At 55.0% G+C, this 20,607-nt stretch overlaps 1 protein-coding gene across 14 annotated transcripts in view; it reads right to left on the bottom strand.

Moving 5' to 3' along the window:
- Nucleotides 1-6,915: 6,915 nt before the first annotated feature.
- OTOF (otoferlin) overlaps nt 6,916-20,607 on the bottom strand; it is a 115,989-nt gene continuing 102,297 nt past the window's right edge. For 9 of the 14 annotated variants that reach the window (XM_055712993.1, XM_055712994.1, XM_055712997.1 and 6 more), the window contains 13 exons: nt 20,196-20,350; nt 19,396-19,530; nt 18,352-18,489; nt 16,599-16,726; nt 15,850-16,020; nt 15,121-15,281; nt 14,276-14,418; nt 13,481-13,569; nt 11,579-11,677; nt 9,511-9,752; nt 8,969-9,147; nt 8,686-8,786; nt 6,916-8,154 (listed from right to left, as the gene is read on the bottom strand). In XM_055712993.1, the coding sequence (XP_055568968.1) occupies nt 7,974-8,154; nt 8,686-8,786; nt 8,969-9,147; nt 9,511-9,752; nt 11,579-11,677; nt 13,481-13,569; nt 14,276-14,418; nt 15,121-15,281; nt 15,850-16,020; nt 16,599-16,726; nt 18,352-18,489; nt 19,396-19,530; nt 20,196-20,350 (1,922 nt within the window). In that variant the 3' untranslated portion in view covers nt 6,916-7,973. The remainder of the gene's footprint in view (nt 8,155-8,685; nt 8,787-8,968; nt 9,148-9,510; nt 9,753-11,578; nt 11,678-13,480; nt 13,570-14,275; nt 14,419-15,120; nt 15,282-15,849; nt 16,021-16,598; nt 16,727-18,351; nt 18,490-19,395; nt 19,531-20,195; nt 20,351-20,607) is intronic. The other 5 variants (XM_055712995.1, XM_055712996.1, XM_055713000.1 and 2 more) reach the window with 1 other exon arrangement.

Genomic DNA, 20,607 nt, shown 5'->3' with positions numbered 1-20,607 from the left:
TGGTGTTTGCCTTTGTTTTTCTTTCTTTCTTCCTTTCTGCTGAGCAGGCAGCCCACCACACAGGGCAGGTTTGGGCACAGCAGTGCCCACGCTGGAGCTGCAGCCCTGCTTTGAGTGGCTGTGCTTGTTGCAGCCGAGGTGGAAAAACTCCGGCTTGGAGTGATGGGTTTTATTCACCTGCTGTGTCAGGCTGCAGCTGTGGTGCTTGGCAAGGTGCTGCAGGGCAGGGAGTGAGCTGGCTGCAGCACCAGGGAAGATGTGGAAGGAGAAGGCAGCATTGCCTTGGGCTGTGCCTGCCCCATGGCACTCTCCTGGGATAATGGGACCTTGGGCCGTGGTACAGGGATATGGGGGTCCATGGAGAGGTGCAGCATCCTCTTTTAGCTGAAACTCTGACATCCCAAAGGCTTCTTCCCTTTGCTCTGCTATTTCATGAGCCAGCAGTGTGTCCTCATGGTCAAAGGGCCAGTGGGATCCTGGGGTGCATTGGGAGGAATGTGGCCAGCAGGTCGAGGGAGGTGGTCCTCCCCCTCTGCTCTGCCCTGGTGGGGCCCATCTGGAGCTCTGGGTCCAGTGCTGGGCTCCCCAGTTCCAGAGAGACATGGACAGACAGGAGAGAGTTCAGGGAAGGGCCATGAAGGCGACAAAGCCTCTGGAGCATCTCTCCTAGGAGGAAAGGCTGCGGGAGCTGGGGCTGTTCAGCCTGGGCAGGAGAAGGCTGAGAGGGGACCTGAGCGATGCACACAGGTACCTTAAGGGCCAGTGTCAGGGGGCCGGGGCCGGGCTCTTGTCAGCGGTGCCCAGCGACAGGACAAGGGGCAACGGGCACAAACTGCAGCACAGGGAGCTCCGTGGGGAGAGCAGGAAAAACTTCTTTCCCTTGAGGGTGCCGGAGCACGGGGACAGGCTGCCCAGAGAGGCTGCGCAGTCTCCTTCTCTGGGGACGTCCAGAGCCCACCTGGCTGTGGCCCTGTGCAGCTGCTTGAGCAGGGGTGGGCTGGGTGGTCCCAGGGGTCCCTGCCCATCCCCACCACCCTGTGGTGCTGCGAAAATGCAGGGCACGAAACATGGACAGAGGTGATGCGTTTCGCCGGACAACCCTTTCCTGCCCCGTTGAAGCCAGGGTCATGGCTTGCTTCAACCACAGCTCGTGGATGTGGTGCTCACCCCAACTGGGCTCAGGAAGGTGCCCCAGCAGAGGGAGGAGGTGAGTGTTGCTGGAAACCACTGTTTTCCTGGCATCAGTGTGGCTGCCCCAACAAGTCAGGACTCAGCTCTGCCCCAGCAAAGCCACCTGTGATCACAGCAAGCTCTTAATGCTGTCGTCTTCGGTGCTAATCAGGGTGATCCCTGCTTTATCCCTGTGTCAGCGTGGCAGGGGTTGCTCACAGGGGAATAAGCTGCTGTCGGTGGCTGCGTGCCCTGGACAGGAGACCACAGATACCCAATAAAGCCAAGGAAGCTGAGGTCAGGAATTAGGAAGAATGTCCTCTCGAGCCCCTGACTGACTTTCTTATGGGGTGAGTGGAGTCATGGCCCTTCTGGGTCACCCAGTGTCAGATCAGGAGGACTGTGCTGGGACGTGGAGGTGGCCAGGGACGTGGTCCTTGCTCCGGTGGGTGGCCAGGGAAGGCTGCGGCAGGGGAAGGGAGAGGAACTGCCTTCTTCCTTCCAAACACACACCTTGGGCTGGGAGGGAGGGCATCTTAGTTTGTGGCCACCAAATCACATCAAAATTCAGCCAGACCTGGAGGTCTGAGTTGCTGCTCTCTGTGTGCAGCTCCAGGCATGCCCAGGAAGGCACACAGGTGGCACAGGGCTAAATGGAGAGGCATGAACTGGTGGGAGCTTCAGTCAGGGCCAATCTGAGGGCAGAAGGTAATGCTTCTACTCCAGAAGCTCCTGGGCGACCCAGCAGACTGGCTGAGAAGTGCTGGATACATATCCCATGCCCAAAGTTCCCTCTCTGTGCCCTTTTGTTGGCAGAAAGGAGGACAGGGTTGGCAGTAGCGGGAGTTTCAGCCCCAGTGCCACCCTCCTGCCGTTTGCACCACACACCCGGTGCCCTTCGGACTGATGCCATCAAACCCAGGACCTCTTTGCAGTTGGGAAATCTCTGCCTTCCCCCACTGGTGCACAGGGGCATGGGTGCTGTGGCAGGGGGGTCCCTACGCTGCTGCTCCTTCTCACAGCATTCCACACCCAGCACTGCAGAGACCTCCCCATGACCATCAGTGCCAGTCCACCCGCCGGCATTTCTACCAAAAATAATAAGAATTGCTCTAAACCAAGGTATGCGATGGGTGCTGCTGCTGGGGCAGGAGCCATGCTCTCCCGACTGTGACACTGTGGGTGTGGAGCAGCCCCAGGAGCCGTTTTGCTACCCAACAGAAGGGGTTTCTCTGCATTCTGCAGCTCCATGAGGCATGGCCAGCCCCCCCCACCAGTGGGACGTTGCAGCAGGCACAGGCTCTGCTCTACCACAAACCTACCCAAGCTGCTGCAAAGGGTCTGATCCCCTCGGGCCGTGGCATCAACCCAGGCTCCCCAAATTTTGAGGGAGTTTGGCTTAGGCCAGGCAATGTGTGACCCACCTTTGCAGGACGTGGGTGAGCAGCCACCTGGGCCTTGCACTTTCCCTCTGGGCTAAAGCCGAGGTGTATTTAAGCGATGCCTTGTCTTTTATCAGCTGTCTCGACGGCTTCCTCTAAGAGGATTGTTGTGGTAGGTGTAATATGCTTAAAGGATTGTTAATAACAATAGCATTTTGGCAGCACACCGTGTGCTGGCTGCGCAGGCTGCTGTTGTGGTCCATTTGGACCTCATAGATTTACAGGACAACTTACTCTGTAAATTATTTTTTTATGAGCTTATTAGGAAAGAAAACAAGCCAACAAGGACATGATCCCCTTTGTATGGATTAGGCTAACATGAGAATTCACTAATTCATCACTTCATTGGGAGGAAGAGGGGGAAGAGTGTACCTGCTGCTGGCACCACGGCTGCCTGCCCACCCATACTCATCCAGCTCTGTGCCCCTGTCAGCCCACAGTGCGCCGATACTGCAGGGATGGGCTCAGCCACGCTCAGCAGCTCCTCACACATCCCTCTGCTCACCCCCATGGGTGCGCATCACTTTCCCAAAATAGGACGAGGGGCCTTGCACCCTCCCCAGAGTCCTCTGGCAAGGAGGCTACCCCTCCTGGGCACCCAAAATCCAGGTGTAGCAAACTGGTTTGGCTGCCCTTGACACAGGAGGCAGCCACGTGGCACAGGAGGTGGCCACGTGGCACGTTTGCCCACCTTTGGACTCGCTGATGTGTGTCCAGGACAGTGGGTCCAAGTGCTGATAAGACCTGGGGCTGCAGGAACACTGTGGGTGGGCACCGAGCAAATCCTGCTATGGGCAAGCGACATATGCATATGGGTGACTTGGAGCTTGGTCCTGCCCCAGGTAGAGATGTTTGCAGCCCTGGGGGAGGCAGAAAGCAAAACCTGTGACCTCCTGTCATGATGGTGAGGGAGGGTGAGTCCAGATGAAGCCACAAAGGTGATGAGAGGCTGGAGCAGCTCTGCTGTGGGGACAGGCTGGGAGAGCTGGGGTGGCTCAGCCTGGGGAGGAGAAGGCTGCAGGGAGACCTTAGAGCACCTGCCAGTGCCTAAAGGGGCCGGCAAGAAAGCTGGGGAGGGGCTTTGGGCAAGGGCAGGTGGCGATGGCACACGGGGGAATGGCTTTACATGAGAGAGGGGAGATGGAGATGAGAGATGAGGAAGAAATTCTTCCCTGTGAGGGCAGCGAGGCGCTGGCCCAGGCTGCCCAGAGCAGCTGTGGGTGCCCCATCCCTGGCAGGGCTCAAGGCCAGGCTGGACGGGGCTGGGGGCAGCCTGGGCTGGGGGGAGGGGGCCCTGCCTGTGGCAGGGTGTGTATGTGGACTAGATGGTCTTTAAGGTCCCTTCCAACCCACCCCATTCTGTGGTTCTATGACAGCCCTGTCTCTGATAACTACTTGATGTTGCGCCAAGAAACAGGGTCAATGCACAGCCCCAGAGCCCCATGCCTCCTGGGCCACACAGCCTGTGGGACGTAGGTGATGTGCAGGTGCCAGAGATGGACCAGTCCACACACACAGGTCCTGAATTTGCCCAATTATGGGAGTCATTTGGTGTGCAGGTGAATCAGGAACAGTATCTCATGGGCTGGATGAGGCTGGGGAATCATTTAGGTTGTAAAAGACCTGTAAAATCACCAGGTCCAACCATTAACCCAGCACTGCCAAGCCCACCACTAATCCATGGCCCCGAGCGACACTTCTACATGTCTTTTAAACACCCCCAGGGACAGTGCCTCCCCCACCTGCCTGGACAGCCTGTGCCAGTGCTGGACACCCTTTAAAGGTGGTGTGAGCAGCCATAAAGGCAACCTGGTTGGAAGGGGAAAACTACTGAACAGAAGAAAAATGTCTGGTGAAATATGGACTGATATGATGCCTGCCAGCCTGGGCTCTGCCAGCCCAGGAGCTCAGCCTGGGAGCCAGGACCATCCCTGAGAAGGGCACCTGGCATCTCTGAAGCGCAGCTGGCTACAGAGAAACCAGAGACAACCTGAGATACCAGCAGTAAGTGCAAACCCAAGGACCTGTAATGGCAACTTATGGTCTGAAAAGGTGAAAAATAGCCTGGGAAAATGGGGGGAAAACATCCTGAGGAAGTAAGAATCGCGAACTGCCACTGGTTATTCTAATCACAAAAACAGGAAAACAGTCTGAAAAAATAAAAACTGGTCAGAGAACAGAAGACATCACCATCATCTGTCAGCTGTTTGAGATGAAAACCAGAAAGTAACAGCATATACTGGCTGCTCAAAGTGGTGGTGTCCTACGCCCTCTTATGTCTCTATGATAGAAAAATGTTCATATAAACATGACATTAAAAAGTTCTCTGAGAGAGGAAAGTAAGAATGGGATGGTTGGGTCCCCCTCTGGGATCTGTCTAATGTGCTTGCTATTGCAAACATATATAATATATAGATACATGTGCTTATAAGTCTATCAGAAGTATATCTAACATTACATTAATTATAAATTTGCTCCACTAGCGATAAGATTGTAGTAATCCATAATACTATATATATTTGATTGCTGCTATTATTGATTGCTGCTTTTATGAATGTTGCTATTAATTGCTTGTTGCTATAATTAATTACTGCTATATTACCGATTGCTGATAATAGTGTTGTACATTGTAATAGTTTGATACACCACAGGTATACTTGCTAGCAGTGATTTTTGTGGTATTTGAGGCAATGTGTAATGAAGTAGAGAAATTTAGTGCTCAAGCTTCCGTGTCCCTGTGTATTACAGAATCCTACGGACCCATGGCCATGAGGTCTACACCCCCACACGCCTGGGACCCTTTCGATGGTGACATGGGGTCAGGCTGGGTTTGGGGTCCAGCAGCAGGGTGGGCTTGGCGGGGGCATGTGCTGTGTCTCGCTGAGGCTGGCTTTCAGTGACACAGCTCCTGCGGAGCATCTTGAGGTACGGCCTCAGTGCAGGAACCCGTAGCCATGCTGGGGGGCTGCAGAGGGGGCTACATGCCCTCAGCGAGCCCGCGGCAGGACAGGACCTGCCCACGCTGGCCATCACCCTCCACAACACGGACATCCTGGTGCACGAGGAGGACCTGCAGCTGGACCTGCGGCTGCGCTTTGAGCTGGCCGTCGATGGGGAGCCGCCCTACGTGTGGGACACCACCCAGCGGCTCCCCGAAATAGCCCCTGAGAGGTGCTGCAAGAACTGCAACGCGCCTCTGCCCAGGAGCCCTGGGGACAGACGGAGCTCGCAGGCATCACACCCTGTCCTCAGGCCCCGGAGAACACAGAAGGGACAGAGGAGACGGGACAGGCAGGACGCAAGGGCTCCTGAGCGGGCAGAACACAGTGACACCAGCAGCACGGACCTGCATCCGGATGGCCAGGAGGACCCTCTCCCCACCGCGGTCCCCACGTCTGCCCCATCCCTGTCCTCTGCGGTCAGTGAGCCAGTCCCCACATCTACATCTCCCCCATCCCTGTCCTCTGCAGTCCTGGAACCAGTCCCCATGTCTCCTCCGTCCCTCTCCCCTACAGTCCTGGAGGGGACGCAGAGTGTTGAGAAGCAGGCCCTGCCCCACACAGATCAGAGGGGCCTGCGGCAGAGGTCTGCTGTGCAGCGCGTCGTGCAGTCCTGGCAAATGCTGAAGGCCAGCATGCAGAGGAACATCGGGGATAAGGTGGATGAGCTGTTGGAGCCAGAGAGCCCGGAACCCAGCAGCACCACGGAAGGCAAGCAGAGGCTGACATTCAACCTCTTGTCTAAGGTCGACACACTCTTCCACGCTGCGGATTTGGAGGATTGAGGAGCACCGGCAAGAAAAGGTGGGATGGGAGAAGCGTCAGCAGAGCAAGCGCTGCACGGGAGGATGGGGATGGTCTGGGCTGCCTTGTGCAGCTCTCACAGCTGTGTCGTTCGGGAGGTGTTTCTGTAGGACAAGATACTGTGGTCTGGGAGCGTTGGGATGGCGGTGAGAGCTGCGATGGCCTTTCACCGATGCTTGATGTGGGCAAGAGGAGACGGCCCGCTGGGCACCCACCCAGTGCAGGTGGCAGATGATGGAAAGAAGTACCTGGAGCCCCTCTTGGTCCCCAGGATGTCACTGTCTGCCCGCTGCCACCCTGCCTGGAGGGGAAGGCAGGACTATGCCTGGTTTGCTGCCCATGCAGCCCCCCAGGACAGGGGAACTGGAGGGAGGCAGCGGGAAAAGGGGCTGCAACTGGGAAGCATCAGGGTGGGAGGATGGAAGGAGGAAAGGGCTCATCTTGAAAAGCAGCCAGTGACGAGCTCTGTCCCCACAAATGCGAGACCTCGACAGAGAAACCAGAAGTGAACGCCAGTTTTTATTGACTGATTAAAAGAGTAGTTTCCTAAAAACATCCCCGAGATCTCCTCAATTACTCAGTGAGGGTCTTGCACACCTGAAGCTGAGAAAGGTGGCTTTTCAACAGCTGAGTACGGTAGCAAGCTGAGAAAAGAACCCTTCCCCAATATACACGGCAAGAAAGATTCCAGCCGCAACACATACCAACCCAAAGAAAATAAACTGAGAATCTAGAAGGCCAGGGGGAGCTCACACTGTGCCAGGGAACCTGGCTGCCTGTGAGCCCATCGGGATGCTCAGCCACCACCAGTTCTGGGTCGGTAACCTCAGGAAGATGTCTGAGCTGCTGGACACTTCCCTGCCTCTGCCAGAGCCGGGGAGGGGGGGGGGGGGAAGGGCAGGGCCCCCACCGCTGCAGGGCCTTGGTGGCTGCTGGGGCATGATGCCCAGTGTCCCCCGGGGGGTGGGACAGGCCCCTGCACCGTGGAAGCAGTGTCCTCCAGAGCTATGAGTGGAGCAGGGACAGTGCTAGCAGGGGGGACAGGTACTGGGGCCGCTCTGTGCCATCCTCATGCTGGTGGGGCTGGCATGTCCCCAGCTGTCCCAGGTCCCTGCTCCATCCTCGTTTCAGACTGTCCCTCCAAGGAGCCTTTTGGGAGCACTCCTGTAGCTCCAGCCATGCAGCCCCAGTTGTCCTTCCCCTTCCCCTGGGGCCAGGGGCTGAGCTCCCCACCAGGGCACTGCCCATGGCCCCAGTGGGCACAGGGCTCTCAGACTGCCAGCCTGGGCAGTCCCGCAGTAGCCGGCTGGGCACCTCTGCCGGCCCTGGTGAGGGATGCACAGCCTCGGCATCGACGCCATCCTCCAGCCCCATTTCTCTGGGACCAAAGCCGCAACGAAGACCCACAGATGAATGTAAAAGAGGAGTCCTGGCAGCAGTAGCAGCAGCAGCCGGGAGATGCCCCCCGAAGCTGCTGAGAGGCTGCAGGGAGGAGAATGGCATGGAGCCTGGGAAGGTTGTGCCACGGGACTGGGTACATGGGGGAGGCTCCCATGCTTCATGCTCCCAGCAGCTTCTTGACCATGTAGCCTGGCATGCTGTAGAGGAAGAGGGCGACCATGATGAGGAGCAACAGGGCCAGCAAGATTTTGATGATGAGCCACTTGTAGCGTGTGCAGATGAGGTATCTGATGGACTTGAGTGGGTTCAGGAACCAGAGGAAGGCTGTGTCCGGGCGGCTGCAGGGGAAGCAAATACCCATCATTAATGCCACTGCCACGGAGTAGGGATGCAGGGCAGGCAATGCAACATGGGCACAGTGTGCAAAGGGAGGTATGGGATCCCCTTCCCTGGGTAAACCTGCACAGAGTGAAAGAGCCCAACCAGGATGATCAGGCAGGTGGACATGGGGAGTCAGCACCACACATTCCAGATAAAGTAATGCAGGTTGGTGAGGGAGTGTGAGGATGCCAGTTGACACTGGAATCTGGTAGTGAGGACTGGAGGGGAGAAGAACGTGGTGGGAGGCCAAGGAAGGGGACAGAGCCAAGAAGAGAGGTAGAGGAGGATCAGAGTAAGGAAAAGCAGTGGGACTGTGGATAACAGGCAATGGGGGGAACCAGTAGAGATGGCTCTGCCCCTGACCCTTGTTCCTACATCCCCCAGTGTATCCCTCCTCGCCTCCCCATGCCTGGCTTGCTCCCCGGGGCCACCCCACAGCATGTCCCAGAAGCCCAGGTGCCTGCTGAGGAGTGGGGTTTCCTACTTACTTGGGTTTCTCCAACGGATCAGGCTCATTGCGAGCCAGCCCAGCCGGGGATTTCTCTGCCTCCTCTTCCGTCAGAAGGTGCAGCTCAGCCTCGACTTTCCCCTGCATGGAGCAGAGACTTGTGCTGAGACCTAGGCAATGGTCCCCACCCCATTCCCCCAAGACATGGTGACAGAGGGGACCTGAGGGAACAGAGGCAAGTGGGGGTGGGGGGTGGGGTGGAGGGTGACTGTAAAGCACGCAGTCCCCAGGATGTAAAATCCCTCCCTTTTCCCCATTCTTACAGTGACCTCCAGCTCATCATTCTCATCTCTGGCCACGAACGGCCACCAGCCCTTCACCCGCTTCTGCTTGAAAATGGAGATCATGGGCATCTCTGCCTCGTTCGTCACCATCTCCAGGCTGCACTGTTTTGCCGTCTTGGCTCCCCGGGGGAAGCGGTTCAGGTCCAGCTCAATGGCCCCTGGCAGAAGAAAGGGGAGCACAGATGCTGGCACTCCCAGAATCTGGAGTCCTTGGCTGGAGGTGGGCTGAGCCAGCATCTCCTGCCCTAGAGAGCAACTTTGAACTAGATCTGGGAACTAGAAAGCTGCTGTCTTTGCTACAGAAGCAGCCTATGAACAGCAGCAGTGCAGACAAGGGCTCTCATCTTACCAGCAGCATCTAAAGGAGTTTGTAAGATGTTGTGGACCTGAGAAGTAGAGCTGCCCTTCCAGGTTCTGTTCCTATCCAGGCTTTGCCTCAACCCACACTGCTCCCTGCTTGGCCAACCACGGGCTCCTTGCTGGCTGCCCCATTGCCCCAGCACAGCGGACCCCCTGCTTACCAAGGAAATCATCAGCTGAGAAGTGGTCAGCATCCCAGACCTGCAGGGTGAGGCGAGCCGGGATCTTGTACTCTGTCTCATCCCAGGAGAACATGGACTCCTTCTTGGAGATGACTATCTTCTCCTCTGCCATCAGGTAGTCAAAGGGGAAGATGTAGCGCCAGTTGAAGTTGCCTTCACCAGTGAGTGAGTGGTAATGGACATCTGTGTCTTGCTTGTCCTCCTGCTGACCCTTCAGCCACCTGCAAGACCCAGAGGGGTGGCAATGTGTTACAGGAGGAAGGAGAGGGCATAGGACCATCCCACCTGTGTAGCCAGGATGTCTCCAGGACAGACTCAGAAGGACCTAAAAGATGTGAGCAATGGGCTGGGGCTGCTGCATTCACCACAGCAGCACCTCCAAGGGGCAGAATAGGCATGAAGGCAGGAGGACCCTAGAGGGAAGAGGGAAGTTTGAGAGCCAGAAGTGCAAGCAGGTTGTCAGAGGTCTTTCTCTGGGTAGGGAGATGTTAAAGAGATGGACAGGAGCAGGGAGCGTTGCTGGGGAGTCTGGAGCAGAGCATGCTGGAGGGATGTCCCCATCCTGCACTGGTGGAGTGGACAAGTCCAGGGGAGATTGTAGAGACCTTCTCACTCTACCTCAGGGTAAGCAGGTGTCCCCTGATGGCAGCTAGGTCTGTGCTGGTCACTGCAGGCTCCCTGTGTCAGGGCATATCTATCTGAGCCCATCAGAGGTACTGAGGGCCTGATGAAGGCTCTGCTTGAGGGTAGGGGCGTCTCTGCTAAGCCAGTCTCCAGCAAAGGGAACTGAAGTGCCCAGCTCAGCTAGGCATCACGGGATGGATGATGGATGGGTGGGATCCACCGTCACTGGAGACAGTGCGGTCCCAGCAATGCCATCCTGGGAGACAGGGTGGCCACACCGACCTTGCCATCAGATATGCTTGTACCCCCAGTTTTCTGGCTCCAGTGAGCAGGATTCCCAGAGAAAAGGGGACACAGAAGACGTTCCATACCTGCGAGTCTTGGCCCTGGGAAAACACAGCTTTAATTTAGATTCTAGGTGCCCCCTGGAGCCTTTCTCTGATGAGCCTAGGTATCTCCATTCCCCAGGGTGCTCTCAGGGTCTTTTTTGCACATCTGTTCCGAGGGGCTGCAGCCAGCACAGACACGACCCCATGCTCAGGCACCCAGTGCAGGGTTGTTTGCTCAGACTCTGAGCGTGCCAATGCCCTGCTCTACTTCACAAAACACAAAGGTCAAGCAATCCCCCATCACACAGATGGGGAGGGGCTGGAGCATCTTGGATTCAGGGCTGTTGCAGAAAAGCCACTGGGCTGACAGGACCCAAGATGCCAAAACAAACCCATTTTTTTTCAGATCAGCATGAGGTGCAAGTAGAGGAACCCTGGTGTGAGCTGGTGAGGCTGCAGAGGAAGCACTGAGCAGTTTAACAGACTGGTAGGGCATAGCCAGCCAGCAGCCTGAAGCACCACTGCATTGGCTTGAGGTCCTGTAAAGAACTGGGATGTGCGTCCCCACATCTCTGTACAGGCCCGTTTTGGAAGGGGCTTTCCCTTACTGCTGGGTGAGAGGGAAGTGGAGATGGAAATTAATCTCTCATTTAGCTCCAGATGCTGGAACTGGAGGTTGCAGGGCTGAAATGCCAAGTGGGGAGATCAAGACAAGCTCAACAAGGGGAAGTGGGGCAGACAGGACCAAGCAGCGAGGCCTTGGCCATTACCCCCTGACACAGATGTCAGACATCTCTCCTGCCAGGAAACATCACCTTCCAAAATCACCTCATCAGTGTTCCAGATAACAACCTGCAGCTCAAAGCTGGGCAGCCAGGCCAGGCACAGCAGCGGGTCGTGCAGCCAAGAGAGAGGGAGAGGCAAGAAACACAGCACAGAAGACAACGGCAGCATTGGTGCTATCTGACCTTGCACCACAGTTCACGTTGTACCCCATCCCCATGCCAAAACCAGCTCAGGGACCCCAGCAAGTGCTATCACCCACCCCAGGGAGAAGCAGAGGAAGTGATGCTGGCACGCCACGCTGTACCTACCCCCTGACAAAAATGTCACTAGATTTCTCGCCAGTGAAGTAGTCATCGTCCTCCAGGATGACCTCATCTGTGTTCCACACTATCACTCTAAGCTCATATCTGGCAGGAGAAAGGGAGACAAGGAGGTGAGGTGCAGAGGCAGGGGAAGGGGCAGGAGGGAATGGGGTGATGCTGCCAGAAACCAGGGGCAGGCACTGAGAATCTTATCTGAGGGATCAGGACAGAACAGGAGGGGGATCCGCACAGGGGCTCAGATCAGCCTAGGCAGGGTGAGTAGAGCAGCGCAGAGAGCTTTATCTCCCTCCACTCTGAACCTCTGCAAGGTCCACACCAAAGGCTCAAGGGGACACCCTAGGCTTGTTCTTAGGTAGGTCTGTGCCTAAAAACGGGGTCTGCAAAACAGAGTCCAGCTCTCTGCCTGGTTACACCACCTTACTCAGCAGGGCTGTCGCCCCTTAGAAATGGGCGTCACAGTCCCCCTTAGGTCTCCAGCAGGTTCAGGGGCTCTGAGAGGTGCCCAGCACTGTCTTTTGTGTGAAGCAGCTTGGGTTTTCTCAGTCACATTGGGTTTGGTTGGGAATTCTGGTGGTGGAGGAAAAGCAGAAGCCAGATTCCTTGCAGGGTGCAGCTGCAACATGGAAAGGCTGGAGGATGGTGGAAAGGCAATGCAGCCATGTGGCCACAAGCACAACACATTGCTGAAAGTACCAGGGAGTCCAGCAGGTGAGAGGAACGGGATTTACAGCTTCCTTAACCCACCTCCTCTGCTATCTTCTTCTGGCATTGCCCTGGCTGAGTCAAGCTGTGGGACTACTGCCACCTCTTCCAGCCCCCTCCTGTCTGCACCCATGGGTTGGCACTTGTCCCATGCACTGCCTCTCCAGCACCTAGCACTGCCTGCTGGTGTCAGGTGCTCCCAGCAAAGACAGGGGAGATGGATTAACCCCTAGGACAATAACCAGGCACAATCTTGCTTGAAACAGGCTATCTACCTGCAAACTCTCTTGTCAGCCCATCAAGAGGAACATCTCAGCTCCAGCCCATGGGTCACTGATGAGCACAGCTCTCCTGGGTTGCACTTTAGACAGCTTCTGCCTTTCCAGTCCACACTGCTGTCTGGAACTTGCCCTTGGCCTCAGCTTTCCTGCAGCTGCCTGTCCTGCTGCTCAGACCCCAGCTGCAGCCCACTGGGGTCAAGGCACATTCTCTCCATCCAAGGCATTGTCTGCTGGGCATGGATATGCAAGAGACTCCCGCCAGGATGCTCAGTGCCATCCCTGTATCCCAGCTGTGGAAGTGGGAAAACAGGCCCAAAGGCACAGAGTAGCACAGTAAGGCAGGACTAGGAGGGATGTCGAGGGAAGAAACTTCTTTTTTCTCTCTAAATGAGTTGGGAGAGGGCAGGGTGGGGAGGAAAGAACTCTGTATCACAATGTCTGTTGGCTGCTCTGAACTGCTTGGATTGACCAGCTCTGTCTCAGTGACCTCTTCTGTCCCAGGCTCCAGCCATCACCTCCTGGAAAGGGCCTGGGGATACCTTTGCCCTGGGCCAATCCTTGCCCTGGGCTAACCCTGCCCTTTCCCAGGAGGGGGTCAGGACTGGGTGCACAGGTCTGCCCTGGCTGGGGACTGGGTAACCATTTAATTTCCTAGTCTGTACAGATGAGAAAGATGGGGAGCTGCAGGGAATGGAACAGACAGGATAACACCCTTCAGGAGTGGCGCTGGAGGGGGCAGACGTATCTCGATGCCTCCAGTCTCGGGATCAAATGCCAGCATGGGCAAGGTACCCAGGCAGAGGGCTGGGCTGGGCCATGGAGCATCAGCAGGAGAGGGGAGAAGCAGGGCTTCATCCCCAGCCCTGAGTTTTCCCTGGGGTTGGCTGGCTAGGAGGTTCCTTACTTCTTTGGTTTCCTGGGAGAAATATCAGTGGCAGGGCCGGGCGCTGGCATGTCCATGGGGAACATATCCACCCACATCTCCAGGCGACCCTGCAAGGTTGGAGAGGTGCAGTCAGCTCCCCTTGCCCCTCCTTGCCCCCCATCACCCAGCAGTAGCCCCAACTCCAGCATCTCTTGCCCTTCAACACCAGTCTGGCTATGCCAGATGCGGAGCACGGCAAGGTTCCCCCATGCCTAAGTCCTTTTCCTTGCAGGAACTTCCTTCCCTCCCTGCAGAAGTGTCCCATGGCATGGCATGATGCCAAGATGCATGGGCATGGGGTCAGGGGACCAAGGGACTTGGGGATATGAAATGAATCATAGAATCATTTAAGTTGGAAAAGACCTTTAAGATCATCAAGTCCAACCATTAATCCAGCACTGCCAAGCCCACCACTAACCCATGCCCTTGAGTGCCACTTCTACACATCTTAAAAGCTTCCAGGGGTGGTAATTCCACCAGGTCCCTGGGTGGCCTGTGCCAGTGCTGGACAACCCTTTCAGTGAAGAAATTTTTCCTGATATCCAATCTAAACCTCTCATGGTGCAATGTGAGACCAAAATGGATGCAGGCTGGAGCATGAGTGGCATTGAAGATCTGCTAGTGTCAACAGGTGACTGTTAAGGGCTGTTGATGCCCAAATGCTTCCCCTGCCTCCACTGCCCACAACAAGGTGGGTTATGGGTGGTCTGCCCAGCTGACATCTCTACTCTGCAGCATGGGCTGCCTCCACTTCTGCTCTGGGACTTTGAGGACCTGCTCGATGCCTGGCTTGTCAGGGTTCAGCAGCGGACGTGTCTCCACGTGCTCCGGGACCAGCTTGCAGCCTGCCCATGGGATGTCTTCCCAGTGGCGCAGAACAGTCAGGGCCAGGTGTTCATCTGTCTGCTTCTTCTGACCTGTGTGGGCAAAGGGAGGGCTGAGCTTGGAGAACCAGGCAGAGACACCAGGAACAGCAAACAACCCTGTTCCTTTAACCCTGCTCCAAGGGTGCAGAACTGCCTGCTAGCTACTCCTCTCCATTTCCTTGTGTACAATTTTTCCTCCAGCCAACACTTCCTAACTCCTCTCTTTCTCCCCTCTCTAACCCTAGTCGTTTACAGAAGGCCCAAATCCCCTGCCAGTCTATGTTTTGCCAGGCTGAACAAGCTCCATATCCATTGACCATGTTCTCCTCCTCTTCTGCACTCCTCCTGCACCTTCTGCACCTGTCTTCACCTTTCCTGTGCATATGCAAGTGCGCTGGGACACAACTGTTATTTGGGGATGCAGTTACATGGAGTAACCCTTCCTGGAAAGGCCAGGGTGGGCTGTCTTCATTGCTCTTTGGGCATACACTGCCAGGAGAAAGTTTTCAAAGGTAGCTTTGGTGGTGCTATGCCACGGATGCCCATGAGTGATTCTGAGAGCAACCTGCTGGCCTAGGTGGTCTATAAGACTCTAACTGGTCACACACTTGAAGGTCCATTTAAGGTGGTGGATGAAAAGTGCAGTGCTGCTTTGGGGTAATGGGGCCACTACATCCATCTCCAATCCTGGATGATAAGGGGTACCCCAGGCCCTTGCTCCCCTCCACAGCCTTCATCCCGTGGGGCAGATACCATTTTCATCCTCAATCTCTGTGGGGCCGGTGAAGACCCTGTTGGCAACTTTCACTCTTCCTCCTGGCCCAAAGTGTGGCCCATCCACCTTGCCATCTTTGCACAGCTTGGACAGGATTTGGGAGGGCTTCATGGGGTCACGCCAGGTGTTATAACCATATCTGTGAATAGGAGGGCAGGGTCAGTGAAGTAGTAGCAAGATTTAGAGGAAAAAGCTATTTTGTTCCCCTGTGCCAGCAAAACAAATGTTGCTGCCACAGAGGACCCAGGATTCACAGGGAAAGGACCTGAGGCAGCAAATGTGAAACTTAGAGCAGACTAGGTCCCTCGGTGCTTCGACTCTATACTTTGCTAACACCATTCCACCCCAGCCCCTCTACTCTGTGCTGACTCAAACCTGAAATTCCCAACACACCCCACTTGACTCCTGATGCTCAGCATTGCTGCCTTGGCCCTACTGCTATTTCAGCTCAAGCCTTACACCTCGACCGAGTCCCACCAGAGCCCCTCATTCCCTTCCTCCCTGCCCTGGGCTTCTTACAACCCACTCCACTGCTGCTCTGCCCTGTGGGTCACAAAACCTGTCTTAAGAGAGAGGGTAGAGCACAGACTCCTCCATTAGCAGGCAATAAAGGAGGAAGGTTCCTACAGGAGATATAGGCTGGGTGTGGAAGATGAGACAGGCATGGGTCCAGGCAGAATGTTGGGCAGAGAAGGCTTTGCTCATACATGGAGTAAGTCTGTGACATCCCACAGGTAGCTCGGTGCTTGCTGTAGTAGCGGTTCTCCAGATCAATCTTGGTCTCCCCAATGAGGTCGTCAGTCCCCACCAAGTCCCAGTCGTACACTGCCACTGTCAGCATGGACTCCATGGGGAAGGTGGCCTCGATGTCAAAGGATCTAAGCCAGGGGAAAGCAGGTGAGGGGAAAGAGAAAAGCTGTTGAAGGTTTTGGTGGCTACTCAAGACAGACACATGGGTGAGGTGGGTCTGTTCCAGTCTTAGGACAGCGTTTAATTTGAACCTACTGATGCAGGACGTTTGAGGTAGGGGCTTTAACTCAGTCTTTGCACAGGCTGTTTCAGATCCAGCAGCCCTAGACAGGAGGTGGCACAGGGCAATTGCTTGACCTGGATGTCTCAATAGCCCTGAAACTAAGTTTGTGTGTCACTGGAGAGCCAAGCCACACTCCCACTTGAGTTTAGGCCTAATGGTTCCTGAGGTAAATACTTAACCTTGATCAGATATGAACATCTCTTAAATAGCCTTTACTACATTGACCATACAGCTGGCAAAGAAGGACAGGCAGCTGAAATGAAGATGCCTACACTGCTTGCAAGGAAAGTTCTGTGTGACGAGTCCCATCTTTTGAGCTCAAGCAGCAGCTGTGGGACAGCAGGTCCAAGGGCTGGCAAGCTTGGCTCAGGCTTAGCTCATCACCTCCAGGTGCAGACAGGTAACAGGGCTGGGGCAACTCACTTTCCAAAGACAGGATTCAGCTGCTTGGAGATGTAGTTCTCCTTGTCTTTGATGTCCGTCTTCCCCAGCTTGATGGCAATATAGGGGTCAGCTTTCCCATTGATGTCAGCCGGGTGAAGGTCTGTGGCCTGTGCAGAAGAGATGTGATAGATCAGTGCCATGCACGGTAGTGGAGAATTCAGAGGTGGCCCCCTTCTCCATCCCTGAGAGCATCTGGCCTTGCCTGGCCTCAGGCATGTGGCAAAGCACTTTGGTCCCCCTAAACAGTGTCTTCATTTAAACCGGGGGTAAATCCTGCCTTGTGTTAACCCCTGTCCCGGTTTGGGGAGGGGCTGGGGCTGGCTGTGTCTCCTCAGAGAGACATAACCACAGTCTCCTTTGTCATTTCTTTCATCTATGTAAAGAAATACCCAGAGCTCCTCTAAAGAAATACCCAGAGCAACAACCTGACCAAGATGTTGACTGTCCCCTTCCCCTCTTCCACTCACTATATTCGAGCCAAGGGCTGCTGGCTTCTGCCTGTAAAGGGGGTGATTATCCCCAAACTCTCCAGTCCCAACCTCCATCATGGCACACATGGGCAGATGCCTATGCTAGGACACATCCAACCAGTCCTGGTTGTTGGTGGTGCTGACCAGGCTGGTGTCTACTATTGCAGCCTCAGTCTGTTGGTGATGGATGGGAGACTCGCTACCCCATTGGGCAATGGGATGCAGCACTAGATGGAGAACCATGCTAGCAGGAAATGTAGCTAAAAGGAGGTTGCATTTGTAAAACACTGGGACAAGGTGGTGACAAAGGGCAGCCCACGTGCTTCTAGCAGGCCTGAGATCTCTCTCAAGTCCCCAGCTACAGCACCTTGCTCACATGCTTGGGGACACGAGGATGACCAGTTTAGGGGTCAGGAAAAGACTTTTTCCAGAGCACGCTCCATATACAAAGAAAAGTGCATTAGCTAGATTTGATCAATAATCATGCAGTGCATGTTCAAGGAGGTGCCATGCCCTTTAACTAGATCTCTTAGATCCTGCCAGCTCCCATTCTGCTCCACAGTGAAGCATCACTGAGGTGTGGTGGCTATGTAAGGAAACAGCACCCCCCAGTCTGGGCTGATCAAAATTATTCACTTAAGCACTAGGACAGACACACAATCCATCCTGCATACCAGAAGAGAAGTCTCTGGATCTAGCAGTAGCTTGGATCTCTCTTGCTCCCAATGCTTGGAGCACAAAGCTATGGAGACACTGTTTAAGTCCCATCAACGAGCTGCTTCAGTCCTCATGCTGCATCCTTGGCCCTGATGCACTGAGAACTAAACCCCAACATCCCTACAGCTCTGGGACCACCTCCCCAACACCCTTACAGCTTTGGGACCACCTCCCAAACATCCCTACAGTTCTGGAACCAGCTCCCCAAAATCTCTACAGCTCTAGGACCACCTCCCCAACATCCCTACAGCTCTGGGACCACCTCTCCAACGTCCCTACAGCTCTGGGACCACCTCCTCAACGTCCCTACAGCTCTGGGACCACCTCCTCAACGTCCCTACAGCTCTGGGACCAGCTCCCCAATGTCCCTACAGCTCTGGGACCAGCTCCCCAACGTTCCTACAGCTCTGGGACCAGCTCCCCAATGTTCCTACAGCTCTGGGACCAGCTCCCCAAATCCCTGCAGCTTTGGGACCAGCTGCTGGGCATGTGCCATGGGAGGGAGCGCAGGATCACGCCTTACTACACCACACAGTTATACTCACCCGCACAACATAGACTCGGACCAGGACGTTGATGGGATCATTGCTGGGGATCCCCTGGAACATGCCGAAGTTGGGGTCATATCCTGCCTCCTTGGTGATATCATCGGGGAGCGGCACTTTGTAGACACATATGGAGCCCTAGTGCGAGTTCACAGCCCAATGAGTCTGGCTGCCCAGGGGCTCAGGGTAAGCAGACCCATCCCAAACCACCTTCCTGAGGACTCAGCCAATATTCTTGTTCCTAGCCACGTGCTAGAGCAGACAGGCCAGATCTGGAAAATTCCTCCACCACACAAGAACCTCTTCAGGGATTGCAGCCATGAGCAGAGAAATTGGACAAAGGGAAGGAGGCCTGCAGAGGAATCGGCCTAGCAAGGTGCTCATGGACAGGGATTTCCAAGAGTAAAACTGGCAGGAGGACAAAAACAATGGGAATACAAGGGTTGACAAAGAATGGTCTGGGAAGTCTGTGAACTACCAAATGAAATGCTGCTTGGTTTCTGTGCTCTCAAAGCATCTGATCCTAGCTAAGGGTGGAACTGTCTGCTCATCTCCTCTGCTAAGCAAACAAGGGCAAAACTGGCATCAACAGGCTTCATCTGGCCAGGATCACACCCTCAAAAAAGTTCTTGTTCAAGAATCTTACAACTGATAGATGTGCTCCTGCATTGCCTGGGGACTGGCAATGGTGCAATGTGACTGTCAGCCCTAGGTGACCAGTGTTGGTGAAAAATGGTTTACAGACATAACCCAGGGCACAACTTATTTCCACAGTGGGCAAGAAAGAGAAATTGCTTTTCCCTTGGCCTTCTGTAAGAATCATCAAGGGTCTGTTTGCCTGCAGATCACCACCGCTGTGGATGTGCTCTTTAAAGATACCTGATCTCCGGGGCTATCCTTGGAGGCTTTCCCTCCCTGCAAGGGGCTGCAGCTGGGTCAATGCAAAATGGCTTCTATGGCATCCAACCTCTTCCTGCTAAACCAGCGTTAGCAAGGAGAGAAAACTGCTGGCAAGGGCTTCCCAAGCTCAACAACCAAACTCACTTTGAACCTTCCCACTATCCGCTCCTCTTCTGTTGCATTGTCATCGTTGTCCCCAATCTTCCCACGGAGCAGGTTGAAGGTGTGCAACCAGTCCTCAAAGTTATCAAACTCTGCTTCCAGCTCTTTGTTGAAGACCTGAGATGGCAGAAAGTTAAAGGACAAGAATTAGATGGGGGTGGGAAAGGTGATGAAAAGATGTGGTGACTACCTGAGTTAACTCAGAGGGAACCTGGGCTCCCAGTGCCCAGTTCTCTAAGGAGGGGAAAGGATCTCCAGGGTCATTAGTTTGGACCTTGATGCCACAAGCACCTCCCTGAATGGGTAACGTACAAGAGGGAAGCTCAGCTGAATGAGGCAGCTGTCTGCCCTCTGTGCAAGATCCAGGTTCAATCTCCTTCTGAATCCCAGAATCACAGCCTTTAATCCTAATAAACACCACGGGCCAGCAGATTGAGCCAGAGCCCATCCCCACTCTGAGTCCTGGCTGGGCCAGCCATAGCCAGGCTGGAAAACTCCTCCCTCCAGCCAGGGCACATCCAAGCTGCTACAAGGATGATTCTATCCCAGGGCACCCCCTTTTCCATACAACTTGTTACCTCTGACTCCTTCAGTCTATGGAGAGAAGCTAGCAGTCCCAACATCTCACCTAGGGTTTAGCTAACCCTCAGATAGGCAAGGTGCCTCATGCAGGGCTGATCCATCCTCCTCTGATCTCCAGGTGGCTGGCACTGCCATCCTGCCAGACTTCCAGCTTGCCACTGATCAGGCAGTGCCTTCTCCTCCCCTGCTGACACACGTACCTTCAGTTCATCAATTTTCTGCTTCTTCTTCTTCTCGGGAAGCTCAGGGGCTGACGGTTGCTTCTTTTTCTTATCATCTTTGGGTGTCTTGGACTTCTCCTTGTTCTTCACTTGACCCTTGAAGCCTTTCATGGGAGAGTCATCAAGTTTGATTTCTGAATCCAAGGGGAAGCGGTGGGGAGGGAGGAGATGGAAATGAGGGTGAGGAGGGGTGGAGGGAACAGGGAGGGGGAACTTGATCAAGGTCCTTCAAACAGGAGGAGCATGAAAGCTGGCAGCTGCTACTGTCTGCAACTTGCATCCCAGCCCTCTCCTGTCTTTTCTTGACTCTGCCCAGTGCTGCCCAGGTCACAGCATCTTCAGGAGCCCAGAGGTCTCTGCACAGGGAACTTCCAGAGCTGACCTGAGCAGG

Source organism: Falco cherrug, chromosome 6, assembly GCF_023634085.1.
Source record: "Falco cherrug isolate bFalChe1 chromosome 6, bFalChe1.pri, whole genome shotgun sequence".
Classification (NCBI taxonomy): domain Eukaryota; kingdom Metazoa; phylum Chordata; class Aves; order Falconiformes; family Falconidae; genus Falco; species Falco cherrug.
The sequence above is the reverse complement of the archived record's forward strand: the minus strand, read 5'-3'. Positions and strand labels throughout refer to the sequence as shown.